Below are 27495 nucleotides of genomic sequence, written 5' to 3'. Positions count from 1 at the left end.
CCATGTCATTAATTGTAGGACACAGCACGTTAGAAATTAAACACCACAAAGTTGAAGCAAATCAATTTGCTTAGTTTGTTAATTGTTTCTAAAAATTAAGAAAAAAAAAGTTTAAATATTAAAATCCATAGCTATGACCTGAAGCACCAATAAATGTGTATACAATAAACACGATTATTTAATCGTTTTTTATGATTTATTTTATTTAATTATTTTTATAACATTCATTTAAATGTTTTATCAATTTTACATTATTTCTTTCTTTTTTCATTATTTTTCTTATTTGTTTTTTATTTTATTTTATTTGTTTATTTAATTTTTTATATTTATTTTATTTATTCCCCGTAAACTAGAAATGAACTTTTGCTCGCACCCCATCCAAACCGCACAAAGCAACCACAACAACTTGCCCCTCCATTCACTCCCGATTCCAGTGCACAATCTCACTGACTTACGCCCAGCCGATACGCCGCCCAGTGCAATGCGGAACGATCGCGAGCAGCGAAACAGCACGGAAGCACGTGGTTAGGAATCGGAGGGAGCGGCGCAATGGAGAGCACTGTGAGGTAATGAAGCAAACAGTGAAAAAAGAAAAGAAACCCCTCACGATCGCGAAAACCGATCGTCTCCGATGCGATCCGCGCGTATACGCACGACAGCCGAGGAGGGCGCGCACACGAGCGAACGCAGCCAAGTTGCGCTCTCTCGCAGGCGCCAACAGTAGTTTGGCTGCAGCATCCAACGGTTGCGGATCTGGCCCCGGGCCCGTCGTCTTCTTGTGCCGGGTTGCGGAACGGTGCGTCCCGCAAAATAAACGCGCTTTGTGTAGTTCGTGCGATCGCGTGTGTGTGTGTGTGTGTGTGTGTGGCATGGTAGGTGATAGTTCAATACTGGATGGTGATGTTTAGCAGCAAAATTAAAACGAACAGTGAAACAACAACCCCAAAAGCTAGTGATCACCGCGTGCGATAGCGCATCTCATCAAGCAGCGTTCCGCTGGGTGGCCGGCTCTCGATAGCTAAATTTATATTCTTAGTGGGGTCTCGGTTCTTTTCTTCGGTTTCTTTTTTGTTTTTTTTTGCACATCGCCGGCATCGTTTTAACGAACTGTTTACAATTTACAGTGACCACCCGCAAAGTCCCGCGATGAGTGAACAACTTTGGGGAAAAAATTGGCGAAAATCTAAAGAGGTTTTTCGTAGTGCGGTGTGCAACCTTTCTACCCATTTGGAGCACACACACACACACACGCGCGTGTTTGGAGAATCGATGGCAATCGTGGGGCTTCTTTGAAACGGGTTCGATTGTGCGCCATTTGACACCGATCGACACACGCCAACAGGGGTGCGCAATTGAGCGGTAATTGGAATCGCGCTCGTACCCTAGCATCGCCGCAGCCCGTCCTGGTCCGTTACGGACAATTAGTGAGCCGATCCAACACATGGACGGCGTAAGCGATCCCATCCCATCGCTTGCCTGTGAGTGTGGTGTTGTGTTTGGGATATTGCCGATCGCCATCGCGCCTTGCTGTAAGCGAAATGGTCACTCTGTGGTCCCACACACCATGTGGTCGAATAGTTTGGTGTGATGTCGCGCTCCCACTTTTCTGCAGTTTATTTTTAAACTTTCTGAAACTATCAGCGCAGGAAATGAGCGGTTGGACATCTCACGCACCAAACTTTTTTTTTAAACATTTTTCCCAATATTCTGATCGCCGCTGGTGGCGTGGTGCGACATTTCCCTTCGATTGCGTTGCCATTTTCCACCCCTTTGACAGATAGATTAATTGAGCCGATTAATCATACGCCTTGCGGACTTGCTATTGGCAGTACTGTTTTCAAGGGGGATTGTGGAATTGTGGCATGCAACAGTCGGCGGATTTCCCAAAATGTCGAACAAGGGTTTCATTTTTCGGCACATGGCGACGCATGGTCTTTTACGATCGGCGCTTACGATCAATGGTTTGTGTGTGTCTGTGTTTTAAGTATCTGCTCCCGTTCTCGTGTGTTGCCTTGAGTAGAAACACATAAAGAAACACAAACGAAAACACACATTAAACAGACCATGGCGATGCTCCCCGGCCCCGTCCCATACGATCGGGCGGGATCAATGTTTTTTCGTTCGTTTTATTTTCGTATTTTTTTTTTTGCTTCTTCTCCTTCTTCTACTTCGATGCCGCAAACCGTTAATTGACCATATGTCCCCGCTTTGGCCCCGCAAGCGCACTAACGTAAGCCGTGTTTTTTTTTTTTCATTGATTACGTTTCCGACTGACTCCACTGACCATCGCAATCCATCGCCATTCTTGCGCTGGGGAGTAACACAGTTACGGTTGAAGCGCAAAACAAAACAGAAAAAACTATCTACGCACAATCGGTTTTGGTGCGAGAGGTTAAAGGGTAGCGCACTTGTTTGCACCTTCATAAACAAGCGCGGCGTGGAAAGAGGGGTGCAAAGCCAATCGCGTCTATTGGGTGGGTTAGAAAGTTAGCAGTCTTGCAGAAGATGTTCGTGCTGAAATGTGGCATTCGTCGCTGGTTTCATCTGTGATGGAGTTGATGGTTCAACAAGGCATTTTCGGAAGGAAATTCAATTATTTAATTGTTGAACAAAAATCCGACAAAAAGGTTCGGGTGAAGATGTTAAATGGATGCAATTTGATAATTAAGTGAATTTAATAGTCCATTTTCGGAGTCAAAATTGGGATCCAATGGATGTCAATGTCGAAGTCAACTAAAGGATTCTGTGCAAAGGAGAGTGCAATTAATTTTTTTTTTTCATTAATCGTGAATGAGTGTATAATAAATAACGTTAGAATTCAAAAAGGACTTTTTTCGACTGGTTGTAGAAAAATAAATCTATAAAAGATAATTTATTTCTACAATAATTACGTCCTTTGAAAGGTAATTATTTAAGCTTAATTGCAAAAATAAATTTATGACCTTGCAAGCACCCTTCCGTCAGTTGTTCGGAATTTGGTAGACGAAGTCAAGCCTACACATGTTTTTTTTAACATTTACCTTCAATTCATATCAATTTCTCCTCGGTTTTTGTGACAGAATAGACGGAAAAGAACTTTTGCATCATTTTAGTCCAGAAAAGTTCGTTGGGATGCAGCTGGTGAATGTTAGTCTGGTGTGCAGACTTGGGTGTAATATGGAAAAGCCGCCAAAATTCGCCTAAAACGATCGCACTAAGTTTTGGCGTCATTGCTTGCCACTGTGAAGCCAGTGGAAGCGATTTCTGCTTCCTGATATGTTTGTAGCATGTTTTCCAGGTAATATTTCACTGTTTGACTGGTTGCATCGACCTCCTGGCCAAGCGAATGCTGCGATGAAACGAATTTTCCTCGGTTTTCATTTTCATCATAATTAGGAGCTTTTCGTCGATAAGGGTCGTCGACCATTCGGAAATAGGCCTTTTTTGATATGCTCTGGTGGTTGTCTGATAGTGCCAAAATGTTATAGATGCCGGAATGGTCTTATACGACGTCCACAAAGTGCCGCACGAAGTCCGTTTAAGACGCTAGAAGGTGTCGTTCTTTGATCGCACACGCTTCTGGACGAAGTTGTTTCACTTTTTTGGCCATCATGGTTAGAGTTCAACTGATAAAGGTGTCAAATTTCGTCCACTAACTCATTGGATACTATTATTGAAGGTGCAATTAACGTTTCATTAGTGTAAGGTAAGGATGATCTTCTCATGATCATTTTTCAGTATTTCAATGCAATGTGATTCAAATTGTTTGAATATATCAATATAAAGACACTTTCCCCCATCTGACGAAAACAGTACAATGAAAACACGTATTCAAGGTGCTAAAAACTCTGAACAAGAAAGACAGGAATAAATATGCCATAATTATACGCCAACTTTGTAGGTTAGAGGCGAGTTCTATAAAAATGGATAATATTTATTTTCAAATTTAATTTTGAAAAAAACAGTAAATATTAAACGATCAATCATCAATTTTTTCAACAAATTTATCAATCCACCCAACGGAATTTCCTACTGCTATTTTTGTCCCGAAACATTTCTCCGTCCATGCGGAGCCGGAGTTAGAGCCGTTCTACCACCATCGCCGCCGCCGATCACAGTTTGGCAGCCAACGAAAATGCGAATTTCGCCGCCACTAAAAAGTCTCGCAAGTGCCAGCCGGCATCAACCGATGATAGACATCCTCATCGGTTAGGCAAGAGTGGGAGACAAGTGAAGAGATAGTTGCAAATTCTGCGAAATTTCTGGGGAAAAGTAACGATTTTTTATGCAACAAAACTCCTACGCCTACTTCCGTCGTTTTGAGATCGGGAAAATAGAATATACACACGCAACGGGGCGAGTGCAGCGCCACAAAAATAAAGATCATTACTTAAACTCCTACACATCGTGACCCACTCGTGGGGGTGATTCCTTCGAAACCGAGGGAAGACAGACGCCGTGGGAGGAAACGGCTAGCAGCCAAGGAGCTGCTTTCGTGAGGGTGATGAAATTCATTACCTTTATTGTTATTAATGGTCACCAATTTGCGAAACGAAACGATCGCGTCGATGCGTCCCGTGCACTGTACAATGGCAGTCACTCTTACAGCTTCTACCACACGACGATAAAGCTGTTGCTGTGACGGTGTGTGAGCATGAGTTTACTACTTACTAAAGACGTTCACGAGTGTGCCGCTTCGTTCCGCAAACATAAACAGTCACGTTTTAGTTGTGTCGAGATGGTTGGGATTTCGGACGAGATGTTCACAAGATCTAATACAACAAGAGAGCAGCAAGAAGAGAAATAGAGTAAACAAAAGGGTACACTGTCGTTGGGAGATTGGATGGGGGTATTGGAGCATTCCTTGGTGACTCTTGATGATGATGTGATTTACTAATTAGGGCTTATTAGATCATTTCAATCGCAATGAATGAGGTCAACGTTCGAGTGCTTTGAAATGTATATCATGCACATGAAACATGAAACCAATTCCTCTCCCAAATGACGTCCATTTTCAACGTACAAGAGAGGAATCGTTTTTCGCTTTTAACAAAACCTCCCAATTCGATCGAGCTGACCGCAAAAATGGAGCTGACGATGGAGTTTCGATTTTCGTACCTACCTCAACCGCACCACGTTGCAGCACATCCATCGACACGGTACCCCACCCGGTCGGTTGGAAAAGGTTTTTTGTTTTTTTTTTTGTTTTGAAGGGGAATGATTGAATACGCAATGACGCGCAAACGTCCGGTCAGAAACAGTTGCGAAAACTGTTGAACCCGCACGATGATGATCGTACTCCCGTGCGCTTGCCGGAGTTGGGTTTCCTTCTTGCTTGCTTTCTGGTTGTGCTTTCCCTCGCACCACACGCATCAAGTATAAACAGAACGCGTGCGGCCCACTGGGATGGAAACTATTCCAACCGAGACCCAACAGCCAAACGATCCAACAAGAAACGATCAAGTCGTGCACGTTGACGGTGCCGCGGTCGGATTTGGTTTACCGCAGCCCGCAGCACTGTCTCATTCACTATTCAACATCCATTTGCTCTCTCTCTCCCCTTCCTTCTCTACTGCAAACGATTCGTCCTAATTTGTGGCAAACGTTTTTTCCTTCATTCCCTCACCCCTGAGCGCGACAGACGCACCCGAAAGCGAGACGATTTTCCACCCGAGGTTCGGGTTCGCCGGTGTAAGAGTATTTATAAGTTTTCCGCTGCCAAAAAGCCGTCCGCCGCTTCGCAATCTCACAGAAAGGGACTCACTCAAACGCTCGTCTGTTGCGGCCGGCTACTAGTCGCGATTCGACCACGCGCCCGTCGAAACGGTCCTTTCCCGTTTGAGGGAATGGCAAAGGCCTCTTTCGTTACAATCCTTTTTTTTCGTTCATCAGACTGTTGCTAAAAGTGTATTAGTGGACTAGTCGTGTGAATAACTGTTTAAAGAAAGTGTTCAATCTGAAATATCCTATTTTTTGTGTTATTAAAAGTGGAAAGAATGTGTCTGAAAATGTGAATATTCTGCGAAAAACGACCAAGGTGAATAGAGAGAGAGAGAGACGCACACATCGTGCTGGCTGTCCCGGGAGGCAGCACGGACGGCTGTGCAATGGCCCGTTAGCTTTGTATTTTCGTTCGTGTCAGTGTCAGTGAAAAACGGGAAAATCCCAATCTCAGTGTGAAGTGAAAATAGCGGAGTGTTTGTGCGTCAAAAGTGTCGTGCGTGTGAAACAGACGCGCGAACGACAGGAAAATCTCTTCACGACGACAAAGTAACGCTTACTCGATCGTTTTTCCCCATGCTGTATGTGTGTGCGTAGTGACAGTAGCAGCAAAAGAGTTGCAATAAACAAAAGATGCTTGTAATCCCATCTCATCGCCGTCTTTCCATCTGCTAAATCGCTTCCGTCAAGGAGGCGATCTGCAAATAGTGTGTTGATTTGTCCCCTCCCGGGTTCAAGTGACAGTGCGTGTGTGTTCTGCAACTCTTTGTCGACTGAACTCATCTCCTCCGACGGTTCAGAAGTTCGGTGCTACTGGTACGTTTATTTACGCGCGAGCACTCATGATGTTGGCCGTCCCAGTGCCCCATGAATCAAGCGTGAAAGTGAATTCAGGATTAAATATCAAAGCCACCGAAGCCGCACCATTGAACACCACCGTTCGAGCGCACGCGGTCAAGATCAGGCGGTGACGCGATTTGAATCATTTCGCGGCCCTTTAAGCCTTCTTTGCTGCGTTCTGTGTACAGTGTAAGTGTAAGTGATAAATAGCGGCTTACTCATCTGTTCATTAGCGTACGCGTCGTGTCGCGCAGTGTTTTGTGTTCGTTCGTGTGAATGGTTGCTTTCAAAGTCACATTTTTCACGTACTTTTACCGTAGGTTTTTGACGCAGTGAAGTGTGGTGTGGAGGGGCATTTATGGCGCCATGACTTGGCTGCGTTTGCAACAGATTATTTTTAAATGCATCTTTCCTTCATCTCGCTCGATGCTACAGTCAAATCAGTCTTGTTAGCCACGAGCACGATCGAGCACTTTCTCGTGTGTCTTCCGCCCCCCGCGGGCCGACAGCTCCAGCGAGCGAACGTATGTGTGTGCCTGGTAATTTAGTGCAATTTATTCAAAACCCGGCAGCATACAACGACCGCATTCGGAGACCTTTCCTTTCTCTCGGTGTCGCACGCAAACACCGGATATGCAACAACTGGCGAGCAAATTTCCATCCCTCACAAACCCACAGTTTTCCAGCAGAAAGACAGTGGATGTGCCGACCCCGGGGGTAGTAGTAGCAGCAGCAGCGGTGTGATGACATCAAATTATATTAATATTGAACGGAAGCTCGCGTAGCTGGTCGCGCCGTCACGCCTCTCCTGCTTGAGTAATTGCTTGTTTGAGCTGTCTGAAGCCCCAGCGAGACACGGTGGAGGCCGAACGATCATGTAGATCAACAGATCATGTTGAACTCGCTCGCTCTCACTATGTCTTTCTCACTTTCTGTGTGCGGGATCAAATCTTGTGGAACGGAGAAGCAGATCCCGTATAGGAAGAAGCTGTCCGTTGTTTACTCTTCACGGCTATTAACCTAAAAGAGGCTGTTGCGGGCATTTGGGCAAACAAGTTGAACGATCTGCATAAGATGCGGTTTTTTAGCGATGCGATCGTTTCAAACACAATTAAGACGAAATACACATAAACATGTGTGGCATTGGTAGGCAAATAGCCGGCAATTACTTGAAGATTTTCGGTAATTCTGTCTCTTCAGCAGAAGTCTGCAAAATTCTTCCATTTTAAGCAAGTTTATCGATCGTTTTAAGTATTGTTGGGTAAATCTGATTCAGATTCAAGAATCTATTTAAATCTTAGGAATGATTCAATAAATCTGAATCTCGTTTGCAAAGATTCATGAATTGCAATAGATTCTTATCTCACGAAAGATTAACGACTGTAGAGAGATTCATGAATCTCAAGGAATACATCTTCTTCTTCTTCTTTTGGCTCAACAACCGTTGTCGGACAAGACCTCTGTGGTCAACCACTTGTGGACTTGGCTGTCAGTGATTGAGGTATGGCACGATCCATTCGGGGCTTGAACCCAATGACGGGTATATTATTAAATCGTACGAGTTGACAACTGTACCACGAGATCGCCTCCGTAGGATACATATGTCGACATATACATAAAGCTTGAGCTTTTTATTATTATTCTTCTTGGCGTAACAATGTACATCATGCCATGAATCATGAATTGTGAATCCTTGAAGATGTATGAATTTTAATGGATGTATCATTTAAATTCATGAATCGTAAGAGATTCATGAATATGTAAAGATTCTTGATTCTTTGAAGATCCAGGAATCTTAAGAGATTCGTGAATATTCAGAGCTTCTTGATTCTTTGAAGATTCAGGAATCTTTGAAGATTCGTGAATGTTTAGAGATTCATGAATCAAAATTCGAATCACTCATCACTAAAGATTCATATGAATGAATCTCAACGAAAGATTCATGAAACCCAACACTAGCATTATTCTATACCACTCTTAACTACAACACTCTAAAGTCTCTCAATAGTCCCAGAAGATTCCCTTCAAAATACCAGGAAATGGAACGTGAAACTGTCAACGCATGCAATGACCTTCCTCCCCTTCAAAGCGTTGGCCGTGTGCAGTTTGGGTTTATGGCGTTCACTTTACATTCTCGGTCCCCTTCTCGGCCTAATGCATCCGATGCCGATTAACCGTGGTTTGGTGGGATTGGTGTGCTGTGAACTGACTTTAATTGCCACTCGAACATGGACCACGTGCAGTGGTCGGACGTTCCCTACTAACAAGCTGCTTCGGCTGACGGGAGACAAGTTTTCAATCACACCTGAGGGGCTGGACTTTACGCGAAGGTGTAGTGTAATACGGGATATACGGGTAGACTGTGGACTCACGTGTACACCACTGTCAGCGTATTTCAATGTACTTGCGTTGAGTTACGGATCCATTAGAAAACCACCAACCCACGGAGCGCCCTGGTTGGGCAATCAACCATGTGGATCCAATTGTGCTGGATAATTAGTTTTGGCTTGTTCTAACGCCTCTTCCTCCCACTCGGCTCAACCAGGTGATCGTGTTGCTTCGACCAGTCCGCGCGACTTACCCTTAGCTGAGAAAGGGGAGATATTATTTATATCTTTCGGTCTGCATCCGGCAGGCGGAATGTCGACACTGTGTTTGGCCTTAGAAGCCCATTAGAAACGTTTGCAGCAAAATGTTTGCACCGGCCGATTGGGAAATGTTCATTTCGAAACTATTTTAAAGCAATCGGATCAGGCGGTTCGATCTCGTGTGCAATTTGTGCAGCAGTAGTAGCAACACAGCTGCAATTCATCCCATTGCACGTCGGTTGCTCCAAATTCGACCAGTTTCGTGTTTCGAGTGGCCAGAGGTTTATGCGAACCTTGGCGGTTTACGGTGGTATCTATTTACGTATGTTTTGCAACGGCACTAAGCTACAATGGGCAGCAAATGGGGTCGGCTTTCGTGGGGATTTTACTGGGGATGAAGTACTGGACGTTGTTTAGATCTTGTTGCCCATGGACATGGGCTACTTTTGGAACGAGCAGAATGGTGTTATAAGACGCGTCTGCTCCGAACAAGGCCGAACAAGTGTTCGATTTTTCTGGCTGGCAATTACACCCAATTTCATGCCGATCGTGTTGTGGACGATCTGTAGATTGAAGTTGAAATTCTAATGCAAATAGCCGATTATTTGTTTGTCCATCCCAAAATGATCGATTGATCGATGAAGGGCGCGGCAGGTTTGTGTACGCACACATATTATAATCGCACGCTTGATAGAGTAAATAAATCAGGTGAAGCTTTCGGGATGGTCTAAGCTAGGGGTTGGCGCACATTTTATTTCATTTAATATTACCGGTTATGGTAGCTATTGCAATCCATTCCTGTTAGTAAATGTAAGCGAAATTAAGAAGCTTCAAACTGTAACACAACACAGAATGGTGGCCAAGAGAATAGGAAAAGACAAATGTTAAACTTCACATCATTTAGCTACTTGCCATCATTAAAAAGGCTTTTGAACTCTACACTAAAAAATATTCCAATAAAACAGATTTCCTTCATTTGAAAAGCTACAATCGAATTGCATTGAATAGAATCGAATCACTGCACAAGTATTTATGCTATTCGATTTTTTCTTGGACAAATTAGTTGCCTTATATAAATTGTGAAAATGCCTTTGCTTTCACTGCCAGCTTAAGCATTTTGATGCTTGCAAGAAGTACAATTCATTGGCATAACGAAACTTAATGTCTCCCAAAATATTGCTTTCTGTAGTTAAAACATGAAGAAATGCTATGAAATTGTTCTCTTCATGTCATACAGTTTTAGACTTATGCACATAAAATTGAAGAATGTCAAAATGTTTACTTTGCCGACCACTGCCTTCATTGATTCTACCCCAATTAAGTATAAAACTGTATCTGTACTGTTTAGCGTTTGATCAACTGTTACTGATTATTTCTACAAACGGAAACTCAATCTGTTACATTTGCAAAAACTAAACAGTGTTAAATTGTGAAATTCAGTGTATAAAGAAAACACAAACCACATCAAAAGCATTATTCCACCTTAACTGAACCATATTTCGTCAAATTTCAAGAAGTGCAGCCAAGGCACGAATGTGGAAGCAAACCTCAAAACAAATTGCCCCACTCGCTGCAACAACCTCCCTCCCAGAAGCAGCGAAAAAGAAAAGGAGCGAAAAAGTCACCAAAAACCTCACCAACATTGCAGCATAAGCAAAAATCCCTGCATTTGGTAATTTATAATTAAACATTGTCGCCTCGTTTGCTCGTCGTTCGTTTGTGCCTTCACCGTCCGCGCGCGCGTCCAAAGTCATTCGAAACCGACTGTCCCACCGTTTGCGATGGTGTGGGAAAGCAAAAGGGAAGGGAGATGGGTTCTTTTTACGACTCATTGCACCGTCGCCGAGTTTTTCCCATGCCTGAGCCATACGCAGGCACGCTGGCACACCCCGCAAATGCAATGTGTCACGAATGTATTTTTCCTGTTCGCTCCCACTGCCGCATTGGAACTGTTCGTCGTTTTCGGAACGATGCGTATGCGCGGTATGTGCAGAGATGCGTTATACGATGCTTGTGGTATGCGCCAGCGTATCTTTTTTTTACGGCGAGCTCTAGTATTGGGCCACGACGTGCATAAGCTGAGCCGGATTCTCTCATACGCCTGTCGTGCACTGATCATGACGATGATTCGTGCTGATGATTCAGGATATGAGATCTTATGCATCCGACATAACGATCGATGCGACCGGCCGACCTGAGATCCGGGCTTTTGGACGCTGGAGTCGTTCGTTCTGTCCGCCCGGTTCTGTTGGGTCATAAATCACTGTCTGGGTGCGCGCAGCGCAGCCAGTACATCGAACTCCGGGTCGGGTTTGCAGCGAACGAAGCAAAGATCGTGGCGTATTTTCCGCCCATTTGATCACTTGGCGCATAAGAGACGCACAGATTACTCATAAGTAAGCGATCTGGAGGATTTTAAATTTAGCACACGTGCGTTGTGCTTTTGTTTTGTGCTTGCTTGCTACGACATGTTTCCCACGAGACGTCCACACCGTTTTCCCGAAAGGTTAACGAAGGTTGTCGGTTATTAGTCGAAATCTTTATCACACATGCTGCTGCCGTTAGGTTCGTCGCCACCAGAAGACTCCAATTGATGCATTTTGTACGATCTTCTCCCTTCTGTTGATATAGACCGCTACCGAAAGGGACAAACGCACTCGAGGTTTGATTGAAGGCAGCACCACAAACAACCCAAATTGACGCAATCGCGCGTGTGTTTATCGCGCAGAATCCCGCAGACTAGCGCGAACGGCGCAACCGTCTCAAGTGTGCGTGGCTTAATAGAATAATGCACCTCCTTGATTCGTCGAAGGGGGGATAACTCGACAGAACGACGGATTCGCGTGTAATATGAACCGCCAATCCAATGGTGGTGCCAAAGTGCTTGTGAACGCGTACGCCGGTGGGAGCAGCAGCAGCAGCGGCAACGGGAACCGGAACAGAAGGGCTGAAGACGCCGGCAGAACGCCCAAGTCAAAGTCAAAACCGTCGGTGCAGGTAAGAGGCAATTATTTACAGCAAACAAATGCGTTACAAATCATTTCCATTACCTCCCTCATTACACACTCTTGGTACGGAAGTGCTCGTTTTCCACCTTAGGAAAAGGTTGCCCACTATTAAGGTGCGAATAGAGGTCGCGAGAATGTGTAAATGACAATTTGGTGTTTGGTTATAGTTATTCATATATACATGTTGAAATTTACATGTTTAATTTACAATTAAGCGATGAGTTTCATATCAAGATAATTTGTCTTAATGGTCATTTTTATCATTACCCAATAATTATCACATAAACAACACGACAAGATAGGGATATAAAAGATAAAAGAACAGACTAATTTAACCACTAATTGTATTTATCAGCAGAAGAAGGCCATTATGTATCATTCAATGCATAAAATATATTAATTTAAGTTGCTTACACTGTATTACACTGTACTCCCAAGTAACGCGGTTCTCAATTTCTGAGGTACACGATTTTCCAAATTTAACCTTTCTTGGCCTACATTGCCTACATAAGTTGTTTTTTTTACTGAGATTTTAAAAAAATAATTTAGAGAAAATATGCAAGTTTTCTTCAAGTTCAATAATTTATTAAATATCTAAATCCACTTAAATGTGTGATGGTAATGTTTGACCTACAAAGTTATTCAAGTTAGGCTAATTTCTTGGGAATGTATTAACTGCATAACTCGCAAAAAGACTCTATAGGCAGTGGAGAGAGTGGAGCTTACATCAAATATACGGTTTATTGTCACCACAACTCAAATATTTGTAAAAATGTGATTGATGATGATTAATTTCCCCTAAAATTTATGTGGAAAAATCCTAAACAATCTGCTCCAAAAACAGTTAAATTTCAAAAGGACTGTATCTCCGACTCTGCATACACCAGGTGAGCCGTGTGTCTTAGGACCAAACAGACAGAACATGATAACCAACTAGAATTATTAGATTTTGACGTAGGGTTACTCAAAAACACGATACAATAAGATGTTTTATACATTAAACGAAAGATAACTCATTTCCCAATGAAGAACTATACGCTTCTATTAAAATAAATTGTCTTAACATGCTTTCATGCGTCTCATAACATGCGTCTATGGAGTTCAATTCATTATTGTACTATTAGCCATAAAGAGATACAAACTGAGCCAAGGAACCTAAAATTTTCATACTCCATTTCATGCTACCTCTAATCGATGCTTTATCGTAGACCCTCATTTAGACAATCCATCCACATTCCACACGATGTGATTTTCTTTGTATCGCTTCCACATTTTCCGAGCTCGTTTTGCTACAATCCAACACCACCGAACAAACAATCACACACACACACACACACACTCAGCCACTTTACTTTTCTCTAATTTCACCTTCTTCCCTCTGCTCTCTTTCTGTGCCTCGCTGCCTAATTTATTTTTAGTCCAAAAATGTGCCCGACTCCCGCTGTTCCGAGACGGCAGGCAGCGGCAGCGGTGGCGGTGGCTTTCAGTCATTCTTCCGCTGGTTCCGCCGGGATGAGTCACGTGCGCTCGCACGCAGCGCCAGCGGTTCAGCAGTCGCACCGGAACTGCACGACCGTCGCAGTCGACAGTTGGACGGTTCCCCTGGACGTGTAGGCTCGAGCGGACGAACGCCTTCAGCGAGCGCCACCTCCGCCGACGTAAGCACCGCCGGAAGTGGTACGATTGCGAGTCGGCGCACGATCGACAGCACGAGCAGCAAAGCATCGAACACACCGTCAACTGGGGGTGACACCGCCAGCCAGTCGGCCACCAGCAACGGTACGCACAGCTCTTCGCCCAGCCCTGGGCCAGTGATCGATTGTAACAATCTTTCGAAAAGTTCGAGCTGCGACAGCATCCTGAGCATTGCGACGAACGGGTTTGCGTTTGTTGCGCCGAACTTTTACGAAGCGGCACTCGCAAATCCAGCGGCCAGTCGGCGTACGATACAGCCCGGTCCGTACACGGATAGCTACAAGCGCCGGTGTACGGAGCAGGAGCGAGCCCGCGAGCTTGATCGCAAGTACGAGCTGACGCTGCGCAAGAAGTACCGCCTGTTCGCTAGTCTGCGCGACAGTCCGGCAAGGGCGGACGGAGCTACACTCACGCGGACCAGCCAGCGGACGGTGTACACCGAGCTGAGTCTGCCGAGTGGAGGTCACCGGGAAAGCACTCCTGCCAACCCAGGTGGAGAGTTTCAGCAGCTCCCGGGTGATCCAACCACCGCCCGACGCCATCGACGTACGGTCAGTGATAGCTCCAAGGATCGCCGAGCCGGTGCGTACGTGCACGTGAAGGGCAAGAGACGTGCACCACCACCGCCGCCACTATCGCTGGACCGTTCCGAAACGGCGTCTTCCTCAATCAGCACTCTTACACGCTCCAGCACACCGGGCACCTACAGGACACTCTCGCCCGGTTCGACACTAACGCGCAAAAAACGACCCGCTCCAGCACCACCAGCAGTATCACCGACGGCGACTACCCAATCCACTCTGAACGAAGCGTCCTCCAGCACGAGCCTGCTTGAGGATCGTGAAATTAAAGCCATCATCGAGGGACGACCCATATCACTAAGCGTCAAGGAGGAGAGCACTCGAATACAGGAGCCAACGCTCATCATGCCTCTACCGTACATAAGACCGCTTTCTCCACTGCCCAACATCGCCGAGGAACGGGCTCCACCCGGTGGACTTACCGAGGAGCAGAAGCAGCAGCTCATCGACAACATCCGCAAGGTGCAGGCACAGGTGAAAGCACCCGAAACGCCACCCACTCCCACAAACGATGATCGTTGCGATGTGATGAAGATGGAGGAACGGTTCAATCGAGCGAATGGGACACGATCTCCAATCCACGACTACCTGTACGCTGAAGCGATGGCAAGCGCCAAGTCTTCTTCAAACGCACAGAACCAACCGGCACAACCTGTGCCACCGACATCACCGATCTCTCCAAGACCATGGTACAAGCGGCCAATATCTGGGATGCGACATCAGGAAAGCTCGTTGCCCTTTAAACGCGATATTGTGCTCAAAACGATCGAGAAGCGAAAGAGCGCCAAAGAGAGTGTAGCTGATGATCTACCAGAAGTTGGATACTGTCGGAACTCGCTGCTACATCCAGAAGCAGGTGGTACGAACTCATCCGCTGGAAGTCCATCCTCTTCCCTTACCAGTGGTAGTGGTGTGGGAAAGTTTAACTTGTTTGCGAAGATTACGGAAAAGTCGGATGATACCAAGAGGCGTGAGCGGGACGCCGAGAAGCGTCGGTCGGCCATTGGCATACCGAGCATTAGTGAGCTTGATCGGGAGGCGGCCGAGATCGTGCACAACGGGTACGGTGGCACACAGTCGCTAGAGGCACCGACCGACAAGCAGAAATCGACCAAAGAGCTCATATCAAAGTTTGAGGCAACGAGCGTCCCGGTGGCGGGTAAGGTAGCGGCGTGCAGTTCGTTTGCCGCGAGGAAGGATTATTTTGGCGTAGATTCGGCTAAAGCGTCTCCGCCGACAACAACACAACCTTCCGTTGCTGCCGTGACCAGGATTAGTGAGAAACCGGCTCCAACACAATCGATTGTGAATGGTAGTTCGCAGCAACAGACCGCGAACCCGACGACAACAACGACGCCAACACAAGCGCCAACTATGACGCCAACACAAACACCAACAACTGCTACAAATGGCCTCGCAAAAACGGGCAGCGACAAGAACCTACTAGGCCTGTGGACCTGTCCATACTGCACGCTGGAAAACCCGAACTGGCGCATCATCTGTGAGGCGTGCGAGCGCATCAAACCGTACGACAGTAAGCTAAGCATCCTGGAAGAGCCACCACTAAGACCGAACCATCCGCTAAAACGTCCCATCCCCGAGGTGAAGAAAGCGCAGACAAACGGTGTCGATGTGAACGACAAGCAAGCGGAACGTGGGTTGAAGTACTTCCTGCCAAAACCTCAGACAGCCGTCCCAGCCACCAACGGTACACTGATGGTGAACGGTGACGATCGTGCCTCGCTTGTACAGCGAAAGCCAAGCTACGGCCAAACGAAACCGATGGCATCACCCAAAATGGGCGTCAAGAGTCTGATGAACCGGACCGTTCATCCAGAGGGCGCTACTGCGTCAGGGCCAATGTATCGGAACTTTAATGCCATCCCTGAGGGCTACAATGGAGTTACTGCTACCGTTACTGCCGTTACCGATGGAGGTAGTAATAAGTTTGATGATCAAAAGCTGAAAGAGTGTCACTCCAGCAACGGCCCAGTGGCTCCACTAGCCTCACCGGAACCGACCACCGAGAAGGAAGATCCCGTTTACGGAGCACTCAGCAAGCCGTACTCTCCCAAGGATCGTGTTAACATTGAAGAAATACGTAATGCTCGCATTGCCCGCTTTGGGGCAGTGGTGGAGCCGGAACAACAGCCGGAACAACCACCGCCACCCAAAACCAAAGAGCAGCAAGATCTGGAAGCGCTCGAGAAGGAAAAGGAACGCTTGCGCGAGATGATCCGTGCGATGAACGCGAAAGCGCTGGCGGAACAGTACCCGGTCGTGCAGAAACCTCCCAGCAATAGCAGCAGCAGCAGTCTGAAGCGTGACTCACCGCTGGTGCAGCGCAAAAATGGACTAACCTCGGGTATACCGATCAGCACGAAGAGCCTTAGTCCCGTGCCGGCGAGAAGGGTGAGCAGTCCGCTGATGGCACGGAAAGCGACATCACCAGCGGCAGCGGCTGCAATACCGGAGGATAGTGTTGGGAAAGAACAGAAGACTCCAGCGGTGCCAACTGTAGAGCTAGCGCCCATTTCTTCGCCAAACACGGGTGCAATCAGGAAGACATCGTTCCCAAGACGTACGTCCGATGCTGAGGGTAAGATCATCAATCAGGACAGCTTGCGGGGCACAATTCCAGCCACGGTCGTTGAGATCAATCAACAGCCACCACCACCACCTGCTGCCTCCCAGCTGGTGCTCACGAACGATGTGCAGGCGCTGCACGTCGAACCGATGGACGAACAGCAGTTTGCAAAGGCGGCAGGAACGCGTCAGCCTCACCAAGATCAGCCGCTCAGTTCAATTCCAAGACCGTCGGGTGTTCCACTATCCCCACGGTTGCAGGATCGTCACCGCAAGTCGTTGATGGAGAAGCAGCAGCAGCAGCAGCAGGATGAAAAACTAAAGCAACTCTCCGTCCAGTTACGATCGCAGCAGGGTGTGGACCGTTTCCGCAGCACGTTACTGCACACACCGAACAGTATCGGGAAGACGGGTACGCTGGCGCTGAACAAGCTGCTGCGGAATCTGGAGCAAGCGATCGGCGAGGGAGCGCACGATCGGGCAGCCGAGTTGGCGATGGATCTGGCGAGGATGAAGGTGTCCCTGTCGGTGACGCGGCAAAGCCCGGGTAGACCGAACTCTTCGTCGTCGGGAAGTTTGACTGATATAAGGTAGGTGTGTTGATAGACGTTTTGGTGGGAAAGTCTTGAGATCTTCAATGATTCCGATTGAACAAAAGTAGGTCTAGATGTTGGGAATTTATCGATCTTCAAAACACTCGTAAATTCTTAGTTTCTTACAATAATTCTGAAGCATACTCAACTTATCTTATACAGTTTGCATACATTCTGGAATCTCTAAGGCATAAAGTCTACGGTTGATGCCTTGTTCTTTGTTGAGGCACATAAAGGCGTAAAGACTGAAGCAAGTAGTTCAACTGAAAGAAAATCTGTAAATATCTGTGAATAATATTTTGAGATTCCGAAGATTTAATAAAGCATCATTTACAGGATTGGAAGATTTATTGCCATAACTTATACAACTTGCATACGTTTATGGAGTCTATTAAGCTTAGTGTCATACGTTATTATTTTTACTCTTTGTTGAGACATATTGAAGCATAAATAATCAAGAAAGTATGCCAAATGTATAAGATAAAGTGAGCGATGTTACGAATCTTATGAGATCGCTAAATTAGATCAATTTCTAGCTTCATTGATCTTTCAATATACTTGACTTTTCATGAGTCACTAATTGCTAAGAATCGTCTAATTCGACTTGCTCTATTTCACATTGCATTCCAGTTTAAACGTTTACATCGATGATAAGGTTTCACACAAGGGACCAATCCGTATGACGCTGGCTGCCTTCGCGACCCTCGCTCAGCTGAAGGCCAAACTGTGCAACGAGTATCAAATACCGGTGGCGGTGCAACGCTGGCGTTGTGACGATCAACCGCTAGACGATGACGCTAGAACACTCTACGATTACGGTATACAGACGAGCGATCGGACGCTGTTTGTGTACATTGTACAGGCGGCCATACCAGCCAAAGATCCTAAGCCACCGCTGCTGAAGCAGCAAAACTTTAGCAGTGCCGAGATCAAGCTCCTGTCCGTATCGTCCGAATCGGACGGTGAGCATTCGGACACACAGAACGACGAAACTGTGCTCGGTAAGTGTTTGCTCTAAGTTGGAACTGTTAGAGAGAAGGAATTGGTGTAATGAGGTATCTTTACCTTCCAGGTGCTACAGCACTCCCTAAAGCTGCACCAAGAACTGCTGTTACTGTGCCAAAGTGCGAAATCGCAGTGGAGAATACGTCCAGCGCCAGTGAGCCCGGATGGGCCTGCCCTATGTGCACCCTGATAAACCCACTCGATCGTCCCGGGTGTGCGGCATGTTCCGAGGCCCGACCAAGCCACCTCCGCCCTCCGTCTCCCGTCGAACAGATCACCGTGACGCCGGAAGATTTGACCCGCTATCTCGATCAGCAGCCACCGCTCGCGCCGGAACGCAGGACCAAAGAGCCGACGATGCACGTGCAGCTGCGCGTCCCACCGATCGAGACGCGGAACGATCTGAATCGCATCTCGTCCAATCGCAAATCGTCCGACATCTTCAACATACTGCACGATGAGAGTAAGGGTCCGCCGACGCTCGTACCGCCACAAGCGCCTTCCCTGGCAACATGTTCCCCGCCCGTTCCGAAGCCTCGCACCACCGATCTCATCCGACCGGAGCACATCCAGGTGCCGGAACAGAGCCGCATCGTGATGACAGCGCTGGCCACGCACCGCAGTCCCAACATTACCCGCAGCCAGTACCGGGGCGTCGATAACTTCAATCCCAACTCGAGCGGCATGGTTAAACCGGAACGGCCCATGATCACGACGGCCAGCCCGATCGTGCGGGCGGTGCTGCTGAAGGGTTCGTCCGGCGAGAAGGCGTCCGCCGTCCGGTTCGGTCGCAACGGGCTCGCCCTGCCCGAGGATGGGTCGGACGTGACGCCCAACCACTACACCGAGCTGGTCAATCTGGACAATGCGGATCTAATTGCGAACATCGAACCATTCGAGTGTCCGATCTGCTTCGGTGCCTTTCAACCGTACGAGGGCATCGTGCTGCGGGACTGTCTGCACTCCTTCTGCAAGCAGTGCCTGATCAGCACGATCCAGTACAGCGAGGATGCGGCAATACGCTGCCCGTACAGTGACGCCGTCTACAGCTGTGAAAGTGTTATACAGGTAATAAGGGGGTGCTTTTGGAGCATTCACAGTTGCGATTACTCTAAACCGACTTTCATTTCCTGTGGTTTTGGACAGCAACGCGAAATCAAGGCTCTTGTCAGCAAGGAGCTGTACGAGGCGCATCTTGCCAAATCGATCCAGCAGGCGGAAAGCACGATCGACAACACGTTCCACTGCCGGACGCCGAACTGCCGCGGCTGGTGCATCTACGAGGACAATGTGAACCAGTTCAAGTGTCCCGTCTGCCGGATTGTCAACTGTTTGACGTGCCGGGTAGGTCATCGAATCACGAATCAAGTCTCTTCAGTCTTCAGAATCACCAATCTTTGAAAAGTGTTAAATAATTAAAGACTCAAGTAATTAGAAATTGAAGAATCTTAAGATACATTAACCTAAGAGTTTAAAAATCCTGAACTATCATAATTTTTGGTAATTCATACTAAGAACTCAGAGCTCAGAAGGTTCCTTGTCAGGGTTGCTCTCCTTGGCTCTCTGTTGCAACTTATTGGCTCTTTGGACCTAACCGCTTACTTAAAACAAGCCACAGACATCTAACAATTGATATCCCACAGATGTCCCAACAATGTGAACCTGTCTGAAGGTTCTTCCCTTGATAGTTCTTGTTTATCCAACACTAACGACACTCCACCATTTAATCACCGCACAGGTTATTCACGACGGGCTCGACTGCAAACAGTACCAGGACCGGATGAACAGTGACTGTGATACTAACTTAGAGGCGCGACGCACCAAAGCAATGCTGCAGGAGATGATCGAGAAGGGAGAAGCACTGAATTGTCCCACCTGTCAGGTAACTTTGAAGGATTGAAAGCCTCCAACTCTAAGAATCTATATCCTCCCTTTCCCCATACTTCCCCGCAGGTGATAGTAATGAAGAAATGGGGCTGCGATTGGCTCAAGTGCTCGATGTGCAAGACGGAAATTTGCTGGGTAACGCGCGGCCATCGCTGGGGACCGGCCGGTAAAGGTGATACGTCCGGTGGCTGTCGGTGCGGGGTGAACGGGATCAAGTGCCATCCGAAGTGTAACTACTGCCATTGAAAATGTTTTCACAACTATACACCATAGAGCTTACAAGACTAACGCGAGCATACAACAGGAATCTGTAACGAATTAGTGCAACTCCCCCGGCGAGAGAAATAAATCCCCCGTCGAGGAGTTACTTCGTTAGAACTTAAAATGGAAAAATGGGCTGTTGGAAGAAGCAAAAGTTAATAGGAAAATAGTACAGAAAGTATGTGCTAATTACAAAGAGAAGAATAAATAAAACAGCTAGCAAGCAGTTTTTTGAATTATGTATAACCCAACGAGATCACACAGATTGATGTGTCTCGTCAGAAGAGGAGTTCAATAAAACACAGCCCTTTCAATTCTTTCAGCGTGACCGATGGTAGAGGAAATAAAATTTCTTTTGACAGTAAAAAGTGTATTTCATGCTATTTTACAGTTCGTTAATAGTTTAATTCATTTCCGGAAAGAACCAACCAGCCGGCCGGTACCGAGCTAAATAATCTTATTTCTTTTTGTTTGTTTGATCTATTTGGTAAAGATGTTAAGGACGTACGGCTGAGAGCATCTCATGCGACGGAAACGGAACGTTTTGGGGAGTAGAATTTGGTCGATGGTTCTGGCGTCCTTTCGCGTTAAGCCTTCTAACCGAGAGCAAAATTATGGTTCCCAGAACACGCTTTACGCTCACCAATTAAGAAGATAAGATACAGAGAAGAGCAGTAGTTGTTTGATAAATCATGACCTTATCTGTAATGTAGTAGATCATCCTGAATTCCTGAAATTCCACAGGAGTACATGGTGCAGCAGAAATGGGTAAAATAGAGAGTACCACTGGTAACCAGAGATGTCCTTGTACCTCGGCCGACGGTTCTGATCGAAGATCGTATCATGCAAGCACAGAAAACACATGTAATCGTTAATATGATGCTGTACGGTAAGGTCCGTTTAATATCTACCACTATTTGATCCTCACGCCCGCCACGAAGCTGGAAACTGGTGGCGTCCGGGTTGACGCAGCAAGATGAAGTGGGGGAGAAGTCGGTTGTAGCAGCGTGAACCTTGCTCCTCTCTTTTAGCTCTCTATCACCTCCTCTATCACTCTCTTCTCATAATTCTACCACCTCAAAGCTACGCCCGTTGTCGGTGCGGCGTTCCTCTTCAATGGCTGAGACGAAAGTATGCGTCTGTATCTCTAAAATATTGTGTAGCATCATCATCATCATCATCATTTGCAATCGCCACATGGTTACGTATGATCCGATCAGTTAGTAAGCTGCATCAAACCCCGGGTGTGTTACTACAGTTACAGTTATTATTTTGTAATGACCCCTTTTCGTGTTGTATGGATTGACCCCTTTCGCTTTAGCGCGTTTCCGTTTGTTGTGCAGTTGTCAAAATCGCACGACGCGAAGCTTCAAGGGAGCGATTGGATATTGGGTTATTGGATACGGGCGGGGAAAAATATTCAAATTCAAAAGATGCCAAAAGACTGTCCTTACTGTACTAGTGAGTTCAAACGTCAAAGGGGAGGAGAAGACAGATAGAAAAGAGCAGGTTGGGGGCATCGGGTATGGCCTTCGACTGAATGTCGGGAGTGCTAATCATACCACACACACACACATACACACACCTTAAAATGGGTAGTACAATAGTGTGAATTCTTAAAATATGACTACAAACTAATACAATGAACTGAAATGTTCGTGTTTCGTGTTTACTGAATGCTTTAAAAGATCATTTTGTGTTTCAATCAAGGTCCTAACATTTGCGAACCTGTTTTCCACGCATTCAGGTCAGAAAAGTTGAAACCCCGAATGCACAACAGGATAGACAAGATATGCCACACTAGCAACTCTTACACACAAAATACACACATACCCACAAACACACGCTCATATACATACATACTCGTGGCGCCAGATGGGATGAAGAGGGCATACTTATTGTGCTTATACTCTCCATCTCCTCCATGGCTTTCCCATTCTCGCATTCATTCCCCTCCCCGATTTGTGGCGATTGATCGAATTATTCTTCAAGATCTTCTATCGATGCAGTTCGTAAGAATATGAAATATATTCCTAAGGAGTCAAGATATTCTACATTCTAGAAGGATGTACCACCATCGAAAACGAGAAACCAAAGCGCCCCACAAACATGGCGCCACGTTTTGCCCCCTCCCCCTCGAGCTCTTTTCCTTCCCCTCCCTCACTATTATTGGTGGTGCTCAAAAAGTCTCGAAACGAGAGAAGAAAGAAAAAGGAGCACGCGGCGGCGGCGACTGCTAGAGACTGTGGGAAAGTTCTTATCTGTGCCGGCGACGGCCACCATCGTCGCGGCTGCGTTCGCGGGAGCGCGACCGACGGCGATCGCGGTCACGATCGCGCTCGCGGTCGCGTTCGCGCTCGCGGTCCCGCTCGCGCTCGCGCTCACGTTCGCGGTCGCGTCGCTCCCGTTCGCGCTTCCGCTCGCGATCACGCTCTTCCTCCTGCTTGCGCTGCTCCTCGACGCGGCGCAAATGTTCGGCCATGTTCTTGCGCCGCTGCTCCTCCTTGATGGCGATCTGTGAAAGGTATTAATTGAGTGAGTCCATTTCGATTTCACTGTTTGAGGGCGATTTTCCGCCCCTTTACCTGTTCCGTTGTGAGCGGCAACCAGTATATGCACGGCGTGGTTTTCGTTTTTCGGAACAAATCATCGAGCAGCCTGATCGGTGGTTCGTTTTCCTTCTTCTTGAACTTTCTCGCTAGAAAAGAAGCGATAAAATCGTATTAATTAACAATCAAATGCTTGCGTTTATGTCCCCCGTCTTTCTTACCTGGTGATACGCTGGTGCTGCGCCGTCTCTCTCGTCCAAACTCGCGTTCCGCGGAACGTTTGCCGCGATCTAAACTACGGTCACCAGGTGGTCCGTCGAGCCGGGTTCCACGTCCGTCACGGTGCTCCTCCTCCATCTCACGCCCACGTTCACGCCCGGCCCTATCGGCACCCAGCTTGTCCTTGTCGGCCAGTCCTGCCGCGTCGCGCCCTCCTCTGACGTCCCGCTCCGGATCAAACGCATCCTTCTTGCCGAGATCCCACTCGCGTACGCGACGTACCGTCTGTAGTAAAACAAAAACAATCGAAAATAGAATAATTATTCTCTTTTCATTACAGTCGTTGTAGCCAAGGCTCTAAAGCATTGGAAGGAAGCAATTGATTTGCAGTAAATAATTAATGCCAGCGGAGCTCTCCCGTGGTACAGTCGTCAACTCGAACGACTCAATAACATGTAAGGTAATGAATTAAGTCTCGCAAGCCTGTATATATAAACCACATATCTGCGTAGGACGTTACGCCAAATAGAAGAATTAAGGCCAGTCCGAAGACAGAAAAATGACAAAGAAAGTAAAACTTTTGATGCCTTAAATGATGACCTACGTAGAGATGGGAATCTGATTCAGATTCATGCATGTTGAATGAATCTTTGAAATTAATGAATGAATCAGAATATCAAACTCTGATATTCATGAATCTCCAGAGTTATGAATCCACAAAGATTCACGAATCTCCAAATATGCACGAAGCTCTGAAGATCACTATGAAATTAATTATATAGTTTAGATATGCTTGATAACAGCTCTAAGCAGTCATGAATATCTTTAATATCTTAAATCTAAAGAGATTAATGAATAGTATGAAATACATAAACCTTCTGAGATTTTCAGATTATTCAATATATTGAAAATCATTCATCTCTAACGATTCATGAATCACAATAGATTCATAAATATTTAAAAATTCATTAATCTTTACAGATTCATTAATCTTCTGAAATTCATAAATCTTGGGATATTCTTTAATCTTTGACGAGTCATAAATCATTACAAATACGATTCGAGATTCGAATCACTAATCACCGAAGATTCATATGGATGAATCTCAACAAAAGATTCATGAAGCACAACACTAGCTTAAGGACAAAAATGTATGGCAACTTGCCGTAAACCCATTCCATCTTCCGGCCATGCTTACCTCCTCCTTTTTGACTGCATCACGCGACCAGCCAAACTCTTTCCCATCCTTCGCCCCCTCGACCGTCGCACGAAGCGCACCATCTTCCAGTGTGGAAAGTATCGCCTTGTCCATTGCCTCCTCGCTGCCGAAATCCACCACCAAACATTTCGGGTTCGACACTGGCCAACGGATGCCGTGCAGTGCGTGACGTGTTTCCGTAGCTTCGCTGCAATTTTTTGGAGAGAAAAGGACGGAACAACATTTTTAAAAAAAATCCCTCACTAAATACTTCAATTCGACACTTACTCTTCCGTTTCGTACTTGACGTAGCACTTGGATTTAATCTTGTCGATCCAGAACCCATTCTCCACGATCTTGCCAGTCCGTGCCAGCAGCCCCTTCAGCTGCAGCACCGTGAACGGGCGCACCAGGTTCGTAATGTACAGAATATTGCTCGTCAGATGCTTGGCCGGGCTGGGGGGCCGCACGACCGGTGCCTTTGTGCTGACCGTGCTACCATCATCGCTCACGATGCTGATCTTGCGCGTGAGGGCAATCTTTTCGCCGACCGGCTTCTGCTTCATCCCCGCTCCGTCACCATTGTTCGTCTCACCGTCCGCCGCCTCGTCGGTGGCGATGTTTTCCTTCTCCGCCGATGGCCGGCGTCGCTGTGGCAACGGTGCGAGCTGCTGCGGCTGCTGCTGCGGTTGGTGCTGCGTGACCGGTTCGTTCACCTCGCGCACCTTGCGCTTGACACGGTCCTTTTCGTTCTCGTCCGCGCTCGGCGCATCGTCGGCACCCTCCGGCTCGGACGACGAGTCCAGCTTCACGTCCGCCAGCGGGACGGGCTTCACGTCGGAAATGATGTTCTTTAGCGAGTCCGTCGAGATGGTAATGACGGCCGGCTTGGCGTCGGCACTCTTCGACGACAGCCAGCGGCGTTTGCGCTGCAGCGGGCGAATCTTTGGCGCCTCCAGTGCCACACCCTCCTCCTTGGGGCACTGCTGCTGTTGCTGCTGCTGTTCCGCCGTACCTTGCTGGTCGGTGTCCTTTATTTCACCCGCTTCCAGCTCCTCCTCGTTCGCGTCTTCTTTGCTGGGCGGCGAATCGTGTTTCGCTTTAGCGGGCGAGCGACGATCGCGTGCCGTTTCGGAATCGTTTCTCTGCTTGCGATTCGACTCTACAGCATCATGCGAGTCGCGACGCGACGAAGCGTCTTTCGCTTCCTCCTCCGTGCCTGAGGTGGCCGCATCCATCGATTCTTCCGCCCCACCGGACGGTTCCTCCGGTTGCACCTCTCGTTCGCCCTTTTTCGCCGGCCTTGAGTCCGCTTTCTCCTCCATCTTTTCATCCTCCTCCTCCTCATCCTCTGCTCTTTGCTCTTCTTCCGGGGCACTTTCGTTGGAATCGCTTTCTTGCCTTGTTCGAGAACGATTGTTAACGACCGGTTTGCTATCATCTCGTGCATCTTCCGGCTCCACCGTCTTCTGTCTCTCGGTGTCTCTATTTGCTTCCTTCACTTCTTCTTCTTCCTCCTCTTCCTCATCACCATTTGTATGACTTACCTTTTCTACGCTGGCAGCCGCTGGTGCCTTCGACTCTGGCTCCGAATCCTGCCTGGCCGGAGGGCTTCGCTCGCTCCTTTCCTTCTGCGCTCTATCATCGACGCGTGCGGATACCGTCGCCGTCTCGCTTCCGGTGTCTTGCTCGACTGGGGCCACATTCTGTTCAGCCGTGGTAGCGTCTGTTTCATGCAGCTCTTCCGGCGTTTCTTCCGGAATTGGTTCCATCACCTCTTCGGACGCACCGGAATCAACCACCTCTTGCGGTTGTTCCTTCTCCTTCTGCTCCTCGCGCTGAACAGTTTGCTCCGTTTGCATTTCGGCACCATTTTCCTCTACCTGCTCCGCCACAATCGTCTTCTCCTGCGACTCTTTCTCCCGCCGACTGTTCCGGCGGGTGCGGGCCGGCGGTGTCTCTTCCTTCTTGCGCCGGGAAGGGGTGCTGCGGCCGCGTACACTGCGCCCCCGGCCAACACCCTTCCGGCTGGTCGTTTCCTCCTCGGAGCTACTGTTTTTCTCCTCATCCTGCGCACTGGTCGTGGCGGCGTACTCGTCCGTGTCCGGCTCCGGTTCGGGACTTTTCGACGGCGACCGACGGACCCGACCGCGGGTCGAACGGCGTGGGGTTGATTTTTCCGGTGTGCTCACACCGCCACTTGCTTTACGGCGCATTGCTGAAAAGGGGAAAGGGGGAACACTTTAGCAAAGCAGCGAATTTAGAAGCCACCTTGGAGGGCAGGTAGTGTTGTTGATGCGCTTCTTTTTTTCTTCTTTCTGTCCCTTAGCACAATGCATGACCCCCTTCACCGGGCGGCCATAGCGCGAGACACGAAGTGAAAAACACAAACGCTGAGCGTAATTACCGTTTTGCGTGTCTCGTTCGCTGCTGAGAAAACACTTTCTGATGCACTTTAACCGATAAAGTAGGACGAAGTGGAATCGATTTAACCTTTTTTCACTGGTAATAACAATTGGGAATTGTGCCGCAAGCCGAAGCTCTACAAATTTTTTTTCTATTCGCGTCCAATGAGCGACGGTGACAGCTGCTGTCAGATGATGTTCGTGCCATTTTTTGACCAAAAAACGTCAGTTGGAATTCCAGTGTGCATTATCGAAATTTTGACGAATTATTATTTACGAAAAAGTTTTAAAATACAGAAAAGAGAATATTTTGGAAAAAAAAATCAATTAAAATAAATGTTGCCAAACTCCTTTACAAAATCGAAAAATATCTTAAATAT

At 47.2% G+C, this 27495-nt stretch overlaps 2 protein-coding genes across 3 annotated transcripts; one reads left to right on the top strand and one right to left on the bottom strand.

The window, feature by feature from the left end:
• The first annotated feature begins 712 nt into the window (after window positions 1–712).
• Window positions 713–21063, top strand: LOC120960185 (uncharacterized). 2 transcript variants are annotated; one of them, XM_040384209.2, is made up of 8 exons: window positions 713–872; window positions 11760–12125; window positions 13555–17588; window positions 18222–18592; window positions 18664–19664; window positions 19743–19940; window positions 20335–20478; window positions 20550–21063. In XM_040384209.2, exons 2-8 carry the CDS (start codon window positions 11979–11981, stop codon window positions 20727–20729), a joined length of 6075 nt encoding a protein of 2024 aa, XP_040240143.2. In that variant the 5' UTR covers window positions 713–872; window positions 11760–11978; the 3' UTR covers window positions 20730–21063. The 2 variants fall into 2 exon arrangements, with proteins under 2 accessions (XP_040240143.2, XP_040240142.2); XM_040384208.2 differs by lacking the exon at window positions 713–872 and adding an exon at window positions 5614–6729.
• A 30-nt stretch (window positions 21064–21093) lies between these two features.
• LOC120960186 (apoptotic chromatin condensation inducer in the nucleus) lies at window positions 21094–27300 on the bottom strand. The gene is made up of 7 exons (XM_040384210.2): window positions 27118–27300; window positions 24999–26928; window positions 24711–24918; window positions 23515–23797; window positions 23330–23442; window positions 21656–23259; window positions 21094–21569 (listed from the first exon to the last, which is right to left on the bottom strand). The coding sequence occupies exons 2-6, from the start codon at window positions 26924–26926 to the stop codon at window positions 23002–23004; spliced, it is 2790 nt and encodes a 929-aa protein (XP_040240144.2). The 5' UTR covers window positions 26927–26928; window positions 27118–27300; the 3' UTR covers window positions 21094–21569; window positions 21656–23001.
• Between the last annotated feature and the right edge of the window lie 195 nt (window positions 27301–27495).

Source organism: Anopheles coluzzii, chromosome 3 (genome assembly GCF_943734685.1).
Source record: "Anopheles coluzzii chromosome 3, AcolN3, whole genome shotgun sequence".
Taxonomy (NCBI): domain Eukaryota; kingdom Metazoa; phylum Arthropoda; class Insecta; order Diptera; family Culicidae; genus Anopheles; species Anopheles coluzzii.
This window is presented reverse-complemented; position numbering and strand designations above follow the sequence as displayed.